Source organism: Egretta garzetta, unplaced genomic scaffold, assembly GCF_000687185.1.
Source record: "Egretta garzetta isolate BGI_Z169 unplaced genomic scaffold, ASM68718v1 scaffold259, whole genome shotgun sequence".
Classification (NCBI taxonomy): domain Eukaryota; kingdom Metazoa; phylum Chordata; class Aves; order Pelecaniformes; family Ardeidae; genus Egretta; species Egretta garzetta.
The window spans coordinates 3,989,637-4,003,286 of record NW_009260770.1 but is presented as its reverse complement, the minus strand read 5'-3'; the positions used below and the strand labels follow the sequence as shown (position 1 = coordinate 4,003,286).

General features: G+C 42.4%; 1 protein-coding gene across 1 annotated transcript in view; it reads left to right on the top strand.

Moving 5' to 3' along the window:
- MTCL1 (microtubule crosslinking factor 1) overlaps positions 1-13,650 on the top strand; it is a 95,128-nt gene that overhangs the window by 71,469 nt on the left and 10,009 nt on the right. The window contains exons 9-10 of the mRNA XM_035901626.1: positions 3,655-3,822; positions 10,096-10,350. Of these exons, the coding sequence (XP_035757519.1) occupies positions 3,655-3,822; positions 10,096-10,350 (423 nt within the window). The remainder of the gene's footprint in view (positions 1-3,654; positions 3,823-10,095; positions 10,351-13,650) is intronic.

Here is a 13,650-nt window from a genome sequence, read left to right as displayed (position 1 = left end):
GTTCGGTTGAGTAGAAAGGGTGAGATGCCTGTTGGATGGTGGAAGATCAGGGGAGCAACAATAAGAGAGTTCACACATCTGTGGTGCAATGGAAAAGGCATTAAAAAAAATACACTCATGTTGTTGCTGGGAGGGGGGGGATCAAGACAATCCCCAATTAGATCTTTTTTTGCTTATTCAATATTTGTTTTCAAAGCTTAGCTAAGAGAAAAGCCCAAAGGAATAGTAATTAAGACCTAAATATACTAAAACTATTTGCACCAAGATCCAGCTTCACTTTTGCCTAGATGTGTGATTAGATGTAGAAAACACACAGCTCTCCTTTGCTGTTTAGGCTCCTGACCTTATGTTTTTAATTGAGTGCTCTACTAAACTTCTTGTAATACCAGACTGTGGTTAAATTCTTAAGTGAAATTCTCAGAGAAAAAAAGAATTGTGATTAAAAGCAGAACCAAGCTTCGAACAACTGCTCTGGTCCCAAACTTTTCTAGAGCTGGAGGCTCCCATCTCTGGGGTTGACTCAACTTAGTAAAGACTCCAAAGTCCTGGAATTTAATTGAGGTTTATTACATTAAGTTTTTACTTGTTGTCAGCTGTTGTTTCCTTTACCTATGAATTCTGAGCTATGCATACAACAAGACTTTAAATGGCTTTTGTAATTCTCTTGTCTTAGATCAGTTGTGAATCAGTCGGATTCCTCCATGCTCTAAATTTTGGTAGCTGGTAAGGTACTAAAGAGCCAGCTCCTTGCATGGGAAACTGTCCAGGGAATCACAGCCATGCCCCGTTTCTTCTGCCTGTACAACATCCCTGTCAGGAAGAGGAAGACCATAACAATCCTTGTTATGTATCTATGGGACTTATTCTTATGCAGAAGTTGTTTGGCAGTTTCACCAACAGAAATCTGAAGCATGTCGAGATGTAAATACTGTTTCAGAGCACATTGTCTCAAAAGTGCTTTGTCTGTTCTCCAAAACTACTCCAGTTTGGCATAACAGAAAAAAATAATCTCACAGACCTCTCCAACTTCAGACTGTAAATACAAAGTCACGCAAAAGAGACTTCTCTGCAGGAATTAAAAGTATGTAACCAAAACTGGATATATATTGGCAAGTTAATTAAAATCGCAGCAAGCCCAGGGGGCACCTGGGGTACTTGTCTCATAACAGTGACATTGATGTAATGCCTCTAGAAATAAGACATGCCCTCATCCCTGTAGGCTGCGAACCTGCAATGAGGTTGTTTTGGCTCTTCTCTGCACTAGTCCATCGCTTCTTTCTTTGCAAACCTAATTTTACAGGGCTCTAAAGCTATCAAATGTATGCACAGGAATGAGCGATGTAGCTTGCTTTTGTGTTATTTTGTTTTATTTTTCTTCTGCCTCATTTCCCTCATGGAGCCTTTAGACTACTTTGCCAGAGAAAGGTTTATGCAGCATTCCAGAAAACACAGAATGTGGCTCTGGAATGAAAGCTTCATAGGCATTTGGGGTTGGGTTTTCAAAGAGGATGAGGCCAGTTGTTGATGAGCTCAATACCCAGCAGCTCCTGTTGTGACATAAAGACAAATTTTCAAAAGAGCTCTTATTCTGATTACTACACAAGGGGCTTGAGATGTTCGGAAAATTTAGCCTTAATTGGGTATCGGAACGAAAACTCATGGTGGAAACATAAAATCTCATTACATATTGAAAAGTAGGTGATCTTATATGCATGATGGAGGCTGCTGCTGTACAGTAGGAAACTGCTAATTGGCATTAAATGTTAATAGAATTAATTCTGCTTCTGTGGGTGCATTTCTTATAAAACCCCATGTTGTACACCATCACATTTCATTAGCCCAAACAGACGATAGGTCAGTCAATGAGCACCTGCCGTCATTTCCCTGCATCTAGCATATTTTTGCTGATGAACCAAATGGCTTGGAAAAAGTAGACCACATTGGTTTTTTAAAGAAAAAAGGCACTGTGGGCACTGTGGTATGTCTGATTAGTGATTACAAGAGTGTGTGAGGTGGGTTCAGTGATGCCAAAAATGCCATGAGCATATGAAAACAGCTTAGTTGTCTGCATAAAATTTTGTATGTATTGTCATGAAAATAATACAGATTTTTGCGTACATCTGCTTACTTGACTTGTCTACAAAGAAGTCCCCTTGTAGGAACCTCACGAAACACCTGATAAGAGGAATTGCAGGAAGCCTCCACTTGGGAAAATAAATAAAAAAATAAAATTAATTAGACTATCATGCAAGAATTGAGACAGCTAATTTGAGTTAGGCCTTCCCAAGGAAGCTAACACGTTCATGAAAACCAGGTGATTAAATGCTGAATTTGTTGAGTAAGCTTTTCCATTTTTCTGCTCATGCTGTGTCTGCTAATCAAGTACAATTTTCTTAAAAGTCTTTTCTATTCAAAATAACTCGTCAGATACAATCTCTCGTTCCTTCTTGGTCTTTAAGAGGCTCATTGGGAATATTTGATTTAAATTTGGATAAATGAATCATGTTACATATTTCTGCTTCCTAATTCAATGACTGCAAAAAAATGGTGGGATACCTTTTGTTTTGCTGATCCAGAATGAATCCTTAAAAAATGTTCTTCAATATTTAACATAAAAATGACAGGCTTTGCAAGTCTGCAGAGAATTTGCAGAAAGTAAATGCCAAAACTAAGAAAAAACAATTTAGAGAATTGAACAAGCATACATGTTATCTTTCAGTACTTGCCAACATCATCTGTCAGCTCTGGGCTAGGCTTTTAATTTGACTCTGTTCGTGGCTCCTGGCTAGCACAACAGCACAGGCAACATTTTCAGTATGGCCATGACATTCTCAAGAAGACATGGGTGGAGGTTTGTTCTTTGATCCCATCTGCAAGAGGGACAGTGCCCTACCTGGCATTCGTGCCTTTGGTACCAAGTGAGGTGCTGCTAAAAAGCTAATTTGTGTGCGACTGCCTGGGACTGAGGAGAGATGTGAAGTACAGACTAGTGAAACACCTTAGCAGAGATACTCGGCTCAAAACCTCACATTTTTTTCCAAAATAATTTTATCTGATAATACAAAAACTTTGAAAATTAATTCCTTTTCTTTATATGTAGTTTACAAATATTTGAAGTTTGATACTGAGCAATGACTGTGTATGAGATGTCCGACTACTCAACAGACCTCAGGAAGGATACTCTAGCTTTGGTTTACAGTATTAAAAAAGAAGTTATTACAGATCTCCTCAATCCAGACAGATGTGTCATGCCTTTTTCAGTGTGGCTTCAGTACCTTTGGCTTTCATGGGCGCTTTAGGACTAGGGCTAACAAGAAGTAGAATCATAGAACCATAGAATCTTTTAGGTTGGAAAGGACCCTTAAGATCATGAAGTCCAACCATAAACCTAACACTGCCAAGTCCACCACTAAAGCATGTCCCTAAGCTCCACATCCACACGTCTTTTAAATACCTCCGGGTATGGTGACTCAACCAGTTCCCTGGGCAGCCTGTAGCCAGAGAAGGTGTTGCCATTCTTAGTTTTCTCATGCAAAAGTTAGCCTGGGTACTTTCTTTTCCACGCAGTGGACATGCAGGTATTTTTCCTCCTAAAAATGAAACCGGAGGCTAAAGCCATCCAATGACAGCATTTCTTCTGCTTTGTTGTGGCAGGCAAGTGAAAATCGGAAGCTCCTGAGCGCTCTGAAGGGCTTGCTGGATGACTTCCGCTCGGAGCTGCGGGATGAGGAGCGCGAGCGCCAGGGGCTCCAGCAGCAATATGCCCTGCACAAGGCAGCCTGGGAGGTGGAAATGACTGAACTGAAGTGCCACCTTGAACAGGTAACGTTCCCCGTGTCCAACACCCATAAAGAACGGCTGAGGTGCTTAATAAAATGGGAAATTTATGACAGCAAGGAAAGGTGCTGTGTTTATTCATCTTACCCTGGTTCCTGAAAGACCCCCTGAAGCCTGAGCAAGCCTTTGCCTCTGGAGTTGCCTCTTGGATTCCAGTTGTCCCAGTGTAAGTGCTCATGTACTAGGTACTGTGTAACGTAGGTGAGGACAAGGGAAGTGAACCTCTTCTTGCTGTATTTTCTCAGAAGAGTTGGCTGGTAACGTATCAGCTGCGGTAATGAGACACATGGGTGTCTGTATTTCTTGGCATTTATAGGAGAGAAAATGTCTTGATGTTGGCGTGCTCAGAGTTAGCTCATCACTGTGCCTTGGCACATAACAACTGCGGTATTTGATGCATAGGAGAGAAAAGAGTGATTTAGTAATGCTGAAGTGTTAGGTCAATATGTTAATTTTAAATCAGCTATTCAAAGCTACTGGTTAGTGATGGATGGTACCCCACTGAAAAGAGAGCTCTAGCTACCTGCCAGGAATACTGTTAGAAATATGTAGATAAAATCTGGTGCCAGGTGCTTCAGTGTCATGTACGACTGCTCACAGATATACTGTTTCTGAAGCAATATGAAAACAAATCAGCAAAAAACCCACAAGGATTCATTTCCAAAGCTGATGGCATAAAAGCTCTAATTTTCCACATTGCAGAGGGGAGGGGTGGGAGAATTAGTACATTCAGGTCCTGAGAAAAAGATTTGCAATTGTAGAGCTCCTTTGCAGAAGACAAATGTAATAAAAATACTCACTGCTAGGAGGATGGTACATTTAGGAGGATTTACTGAATGTCGGAGAGTCACTGTGACGCAGAGAACTGAGAAGTGAGCGCTGCTTTTCCTGCCCAGGTACTGAAGGCTGCATTCCCAGAATGAAGGAAGAAGCTTTCATTTTAGCAGTTTTCTCTCAGCAGATTCCAATTCTCCGTTCAGCTGCTTCTTATTGCACAGACATTTCCAGACAACAGATCGCTTGAAAGAGGAAACAAAATCAATCCCCATTTTCACTTCTCCCAAAATAAAACCCCAGTGACAGATTTACCTTAAACTCGAGATGGCAACGAAGAACAAAACTTAGAGGAAGTTCATCTGACAACAAACTGCCAATTTAGAGCTTGCATGCTTTGCCTTTGCACGGGCGATAAACTCTCAGGCGGCCACTTTGGCTGGTGTTTGGCACCAGGCTGGTGCTGCCATTCCTGCCCAGGGAGAAAACAGATTTGCATCCTTCCTTCTGGTGGCTTTATCAGGATCTTTGCTACCTCCACTGCTCCACTGGTAATAATGTATAACATATGGCAATTATCGAGCCGTGGGTGTTACTTTTCACATTTTTTCCAGCAAATGAAAAGAATGAAACTGGTCAATATTTAAGACGTAAAAGCGTCTTCCTTAGCTTCCCCAAACTACATTTCTATTTCACAGTAAAAACAGGTCGCTAATGCAGCAGGAAAAAGATAGCACATAAATCGTTAGAATATCAACTAGGGCAGGGCAAACAATGTGAGGGTCCCACTGAGGTCTGGTGGATGTTCTCATGATTGCAAGGAGGCAATTAAAAGATTACATATAAAGATAAAAATATAATAAGCCTGAACTAGAAATTATATAAACATAAATTTAACTCAAACAAATGTTAAGGATTCAAAATATGGTGTGTTTTTGTTATAGGTTCAATTTCAGGATAAAAATGGGAGGAGCTAGTGAACGACATATAAAATATCAGCATTACTTACAGTCATGTTAACATCTTTTGCTATTCTGTACCAACACGTGGCATAACAACAGCTGTAACTGAATAGCCAAGTCTCTCCTGTCAGTGTGGGTAGGAGAATCTCTCATGATGTCATTTTGTTGTTTCAATTGGTAGTGATGAAGCAGGGGGCTGTACAGCGCTCCTGCCCTAGGTGGGGTATAGAGCTGCCAAACCCTTGACAAGCCCATAGAGAATCAAGGCCTTTCTAGTCTCCACTGCTGTCTTCACTGCTGCTGGTTTCCACTTCTTTTGTGAAGCAGTAGGTCAATTAACAAGAGCATTTTCCTCAAGAGAGTCAACTCCTAATTAATAGTCACTGGCAATGGTTTTGCATTTTGATGTTTCAACTCTCCTTATAGGAAGAAAAAAAGAAAAGAAAACTCTTTTGATGCAAAAGCACTGCGTATCAGAGGTGACAATGTACTGTTGTCTGTTGCTTTGGAGCTTTAGCACTCCGTATATCATTAAAAATGAGTCTCGGCTGTCAGAAGTGCATGCACATCTTACTTGGCAGAAGGATCCTTAGGCATTGTTTTTAAGATAAGAAATAATGAGATTGCTCCCAAGTATGGGATTGCAATAACTCTGAGCCAATAAGGAGCCCCAGTAATTCTCAGCCTCCAGCTGGGCAAGTTAAAAATCCCAGTATTCTGGGAACTAGGAACTCAGAAAGGTTGGGAAGGAGGGGGTTAGTATGTTGGGTGAAACCCAGCATATGCATTGAGAGTCATAGAATCATTTAGGTTGGAAAAGACCTTTAAGATCATCAAGTCCAACCAAATAGAATCATAGAACTTGCACATAAGGACACGGACACTCACCAGGACTCCGGCCATGGTTCAGCTTCAGGATGCCTGGGGGAATATAAGCTGTGGTGCACATGGAGAGGCTTCTGGCCACCCTTAGCAGTTAGCAGGTTTAGGAAAGTCAGATCTAGACTTTCATGATGGGGAGCCATCAGTGGACCTTTCCCCCATGAGTTGAGCCATTTCATCTAAACAGATGCAGAAGGACTCTGTCCTTGCCAGGAGCATTGTTATGCCTTCCACAGGCACCAAGAGCTGTCTTCTCAGGCTAAAGACACCACCTCTGACTGGAGAAGGTTTTAGATCCCAAATCACTGAACGCCAGGAAATTATTCTGAAGGTGTATCACTGTATACTTGCCTTGGTTTTGAACTCATCTTTGTACTTACAGGCTTCCTGTATTCTTCTCAAATGGGGCAAGAGCCAGGGCTCTGGTTTGGGTGAGCCCATGGTCCAGCACAGGATGATGTACTGTTTTTTGGCAGCTTGGGCAAGGCACTCTTAACAGCAGCCATGCATTCTTGGGGTATTGCTCTTCTGGAGCACATTCTTTCTCCCCGCTGTCTCTCTCAGCTTTCCCGCCCTTCACAGGCAGCATGGCCTAGGTACCACTGCCTTTCTTGTTTGCTAACTGAAAGAAAGAGAATTTTCCTGGTGGTGGTGAAGAACTCAGTGGTGTAAGGGGAGGGAGAGCAGAAGTCTTGTTGAGGTTCAACATTTTGCTAGTTATTTGGTATTCAAGAAAATGGATAATCATACAAACTGTATGTATTGTATCTGAGTATTTGTTTGCTCTATAGGTTGCTTTTAGCATTTGCATGCTTGATGCCAGCTAAAGAATTTATCACTGGCATTGGCATGTCTTTGCAACTTAGCATGCTAACCATAGCTACTGCTGCATATGGCATTATTCCCCAGGAGGCAGCAGAGTTGTAAGGTTGAGTCTGCCCTCCAGCCTGGTTGGATTTACCCCACACACTCCAGCAACCACTCCTGAGAGCTCCTATTGCAAGATGAGAAGCCTATGGGGGCATCAAAGGTCCCTGAAAGATGACTTATGTATATGATAAAGAACAAGTCCTAAATAGCCCTCTCAGCCTTAGGTGTAAGGAAACTGCATAGAGTTTACTTCATTAGTCCCTTACTGTTTTGGCTGATCTCAGCTCTGCAGTGACAATCCTGAAATACATGATTTATGTGGTGTCACAGCTACTTAGTAAACCCAGCAGGAACTTGCGAGGGAGAGCCAGGGGGTGCAGGCCACAGAACAGTAAAATCATAGAGTCATAGAATCCTAGAATACCAGGTTGGAAGGGACCTCAAGGATCATCTGGTCCAACCTTTCTTGGCAAAGGCTAGACAAGACGGTCTAGACAAGATGGCCCAGCACCCTGTTCAGTTGAATCTTAAAAGTGTCCAATGTTGGGGAATCTACCACTTCCCTGGAGAGATTGTTCCAATGGCTGATTGTTCTCACTGTGAAAAATTTTCCTCTTGAGTCCAAGAGGAATCTCCCCAGGAGTAACTTGTACCCATTACCCCTCGTCTTTTCCATGTGACTTCTTGTAAAAGGGGAGTCTCCATCGTCTTTGTAGTCACCCTTTAAACAGTAGAACAAAATCAAAGCAAACAAACCTAAAAGAATGGGTGTCAACACGGCCAACCCTGGATGCAGCAGCAACTTTGACTCCCTCCGCACCATGCAATGGAGCTGGGGACTTGTGGATGGACAGAGGAAAGCTGTAGCAAGGGACAAAAGACCATTACCTGAAGTTAGCGGTGAGTTTGGGAACTAGCAGCGATATTTTTACATATTGCTGAACAAACGTGGGCAGTCAATGTGCTGGGTAGTGGGTAGGAAGGCAGCAAAGCTTTTTGGCTTCTTGGGGAGCTGCACTGCCCAGGATCATGGATCTGCAGCACAGAGGTGTTTCTCCTGGGATGTTCTGCGTTTCTGCCCCATGGCACCTCTGGTCCATCACCAAGCCGTGTGGTTGCATGCAGGGCAGCTTCTCACACATCGCTGCTGATTGCACAAATTTACACTGCATAAGTAGGATAAGTGTGAGAAAGATAGTGTCACGTCAGGTTTGTTAAAATAGGATGCTGCTTTTTTATAATTGATTTTTTTTGGTTGGTTGGTTGGTCAGTCATTTGAAAACAACTGGACTTTGGAAATTAGTAGTAGAGGACACAGGTGTTTTAAGATGTCCCTGTAAATGCAAGTGGCTGTGACAGGATGTTCTCTGCAGCTCGGTACAATTTTAAATGACTCAAGCAATGACACCTCTGCCCTTTACTTGGGGAGGCTGTTCCAGAGACAGTAAGCCTCACTCCTGAATCCAGTCTGAATTTCCCTTTGCTCAGAAAGTTTGGGCTTATTTTTCACACAGGGCCATGTGAAGGAGTTGTCCTTCTGTCTTGCTAAAGGAGCATGTTTCCCAGCAGACCTGCTGCCTCTCCTTTTTGAGGACAACTTTAACTTCAGAGACAGAAATTAGTTTTCACTGCTTTTCCCTCCAGTTCACCTGCAGAGCCAGGGGATGGAGATGTATCCCATTCTGAGTCACTCACACATCCACTGAGTTCCCAACAAAAGGTCAGGCTTCAGGGATAAATTCTTCACTTGCTTGAACTTGACCAAACCATTGAGCACTTTTCTCCCTCTTACAACAGTCCAGCTGTGACCCAGGTTGGTCAGAGAGGTTGTGCTGTCTCTGTCCTTGGAGGTTTGTCAGGATCCGACTGAACAAAGCCCTGCACAACCTGATCTGATTCTCAGAGCCAACCCTGCTGGAAGCAGGGGGCTGGACTAAAGACCTCCTGACACCCATCAAGCCTGCATTTTCCTGTAAATCTATTACCTTGGGCCAGCTCTTCTGATCTGATCAAGCCAGTCCCTGAGCATGCAGTGAAGGAGAGGGGAGGGAAGGTAGCAGCAGCTGACTGCCCTAGAAATCAATTCAGAACCTATAGGAATGGGGAGGATGATCTCGGTGCATCCTGTGCTGGTAACACCGTCTGATGTTGGAAGGTGTAAGGAGCTGTACAATAAGACCATTGCTGAGGATTTCTCCATTCTGGGAAAAGTCTCTTCAGAAGATGAATGCACACTGTCTTTAGGTTTCAGGGTCACTGAGTGGGAGCACAAAGGCAGAGCCGTGGATGAGCGTGTTGTTGCAGATATGATGATGAGGGTGGAGTTCATCTCCATGTTTTTTTCATTGCTGGTACCCACACTCCCAGCAGAAAGTCCACAACTGATGTCTTAATCACATGAGCTGGTAGAGCTTGAGAGATGATTATAGGGAATCATGGCACAACAGCCATGCAATCCCACTTTTGATTCCAAAAAGTTTTGGAACCATGGATCTGGCTCTGTTCTGGAGCAGAGTCTGGTAGTCATTCACACTGATCCAGACCATGCCTTTCCCCAGCTTGGAGGATAAATGAGGTTTTACTGTCTTGATTTTAAAACATTTTTCAAATGAAACATCTTTGATCATTTATTGAGATCCTAAGAGCTAAGAATTGCCCTAATTTTACCATTATCTTTGTGGAGTTAGGTCTTTAACTCAAGTTCGTTGTCAGATGCAGGCTTTTACCACAAAAAGTTTGATGTCCTAGTAACGTTTTGTTTTAATGACAGCTGGAAGGGAAGAGTGAGAACACCTCAGGAGAAACAGGCCTCACTTCTGATGCAAAGGGAGCTTTTAAAAGGGCAAGAGAGGAGCACAAGAAGCTTCTGGCTGAGAGTCATGGTGTGGTGATGGACCTCCGCTGGCAAATCCAGCACAGTGAGAAGAACTGGAATCGGGAAAAGGTGGAGCTCCTGGACAGGCTTGATAGAGACCGGCAAGAATGGGAGCGTCAAAAGAAGGAGCTGCTCAGGAGGATAGAGCAGGTAAGGAGTCATCTGGGGGTGAGCAATGGCTGGCTGCAAGCGCGAGGCGCTGCACCATTGCTACATGCAGGCCAAGGTCCAGAGACTGTATTAAGCAGCAGCATAGGAACAATTTTGGTTCCTTGGCTACATCAGTGTTTCTCATGCTACAAAACAATTTGCACACACAAGGGAGTAAAAGGAAAATGCTCATAATCCTTATAAAAGACCACTTATGAGAAATCAGCGTCAGGTTAAAGGGCCATTTCCTGCCTCATTTCAGTTACCCCGGACAGGGACGGTCACATCGATTCGTTCTGTTTGAAAGCTTTTGTGCATCTGTTCATGCTAAAAGACTCAGTCCCACAGACAGGGTTATTCAAAGTTTGACATACAGCTTCCCACCAAAAAAGTCTGTTCATCTGTGAATTAGCCACCAAAGATGCAGCTGCTGCGACTGTTCAGTCTCAATTAAATTCTTTTTCTCAAGCAGAGGAACCCGGGGGTTGGCATGAAGAACCCTGACTGGTAACTAATAGACAGCTGTCAATACTAAATATTCAGAAGACACTTCTGACCTTGGTCACGTGAATTTTGTACACACCTCTGCTATCATTTGCAAATCTGATGATTGCATACCTGTCCCCTCGTTTTCCGTGCCCATACGCACTTTTATCTACTTAGTATTAGAGCCAGTTTATACCTAATGGATTTATTATCTGGCTGGAAGCCACAGAAAAAGAAGTTTAATGAGGGAGAGTTAATGTACCATTTTTGACTGAACATTGTTCAGCTCTGAGTCATGCATTCCAGGAAAAGTAAGAAAAACAACTGAAATTGTGGGTCCCCAATTAACTGAATACTTTCTGTCCTTAGGATATGGGAAATGGGATTGCACCAGCTTTGTGCATGCTCTCTAGGAAGCCCTATGCTTGAATGAAGTACAAAGTAGTTTCACAGGTTAAGTTGATGAAAGCCCGGTGTAACTTCATGACCGGTTTTTGAAAAGGGTTCGTTATCTGTGTCTCACGTTCCCATGACTGGGCTGCAAAAAGAAGCTATATAAGACACTGGCCTGTAAATATTATGAGTGCAAGATTAAACCTCAGTTTAAGCTATGGCTGTTAAACCCACAGAGAAGCACTTAAGAAAATGCTGTACTCTATGGCTATTTCTAAAACCAACACTAAAAGTGTAGGTCTGAGTCAGCAGTGACCAATAGGAAGGTTTTACAAACCAAGAAAGGTGATTTTTGAGCTTCTTAATTTAAAGATATCAATGACCTACATTCTGGATTTTTTAATCTCCCATTTCTCTGAGTAGTTTTGTGTATACTTCATGCGGCTTGTTGAGCTAGTCCTTAAAATGCCTTATAATGCAAACCGATAGTACATTTCCAAGGATAAAACAGCCCACGCATATGAGCTAGGAAGGCTTGTAGCAGAGCTCTCCATCCAACCCACCTGTTTCCCAGGCAGAAGATGGCAAGTTCTCCATGGTTTCACTGGACTGGTTTCTAACTGCTGAGTTTCAGTGACCAAACTGCCTCCTGTGGATCCTTCGTGCAAAATGGGAATTAAATAACCCTCAGAAAATTTCCCAATATGCTAAGGATGTGGATACAAACTTTTCTTTGGAGAGTCACTGGTACCTCTTTGGATGTTTATGCTGATGTCTCTATAAACTGTTTATTTTTAATATTCTCTCTTCAGTGCATCATCCTCAATAGCTTGAGGGACTTAACCTGGTTAAAGACTGCTTTTTCTATTCCCTGAGAATGGGGCACATTGAAGGAAGAGACAGAGAAATCCCTGTTAATGTTACCTGGCTTTTAGTTCTCTTTAAACTTGACATAACCTCTCAGTGTCATCTTGGGAGGGCCTACAAAATAGCTTTTAACTAGTCCTGGAGCTGATTTCTTTCATTACTATTCCGAAACCTCTAGGCCTCAACTATGTATTTACTGTACAATAGAGTTGTATACAGAATTAGCAATAGATAGGGGAAATAAAAAATACTATACCAAGCTAATTTTGGAGGACTAGATGATCAGAAATAGCATCTGAAATCTTGGCTACCTGCCTGCAAAACTTCGTAACTCCATCTTTGCTTATAATCAAACATTTCCCTGTGTGACAGGAAGCTTCCAAATATTTGCAGGCTTTTAGCTGAATGTCCTCTCAGATTGCAGCCATGCCCTGCTTTATATGGAAACAATTAGTATATCTCTGAAGTCCTGCTCCCCAGGGTTTTTCTGTGTGTATTCCATGTATGGCAATACATGGAGGATGAGGAGACTACACCAATGTGTGCATTTGAAAAACAGAGTCGAAGAGATAGCAGAAGTGTGCGTGCCAAATTTCAGACTAATGCTTTATGCCTGTCTGCTTTTACACAGCTCCTGAATAATACATGTACGATAAGGGGGGAGCTCACACCAATGTATAAAATATATAAAATACTTTACTCTGGATGGTTATGGGAATACCACTCGCATGTAAAAAACATGATGGCCTACTTTTTTTCAGAGCTTCAAGTTGGTTTTTTTTTTCTTTTCAACTGCGCTGTCACTTTGTTTTCTCTCAGAGAATCCCCTTCCACTGTGCTCCTAAAGCTAATTGTGCACAGAGCACACTGACAAATGCTTAAACCCACAAAATCACCAGTATGAAATGTGTGCTTGAAGGTATAAACACATAGGGACTCAAAATCATTAGGCACTCTTGAAAAGTTAGGCTAGTACTTCTCACTTTAATTCTCCTGTCAGCTGGCTGAGTTTCAGAGAGTGAGCCAGTAAACTGTGCTGTTTTCTCATAAAGGTTTGCAGATCATTATCCTTACAGGATCTCCAGAAATCTGGAAGGGCTTGCCACTGGAACTGTGTATACAGAAAACATGCAATTACCCTTTTGCCTCACTTTGGGTCTTGCACCATATGCTGGGGAATGGACTCCAGGATCTCTTGAGATACACCTTCTGGCCCCTACCTTTGCAAAATACCTTAAATTAGCTCCTTCCAATAAAGCTTTTTCAGATTTTGTATATCATGAGCAAAACACTGAAGATGCATTCACCTTTTTGTAGATCTGAATCAAGCAAGAATCTCATTGACTTCAGCCCCATTTGAGACCTAAAATGTTTTGGTCTACATTAGTCCATACGATGTCCTTATTTTTCCAAACACATACAACAAGATTAAAATAATATGTTTTGTAGGTCCTCACTCTCCAGGGTCCTAGGGAATGGCTTGCATTGACAGGTTATCGTCACTAAACTTAGCAGGCTGCTCTAGCAAAACATCAATTACTTATCAGATTCCTG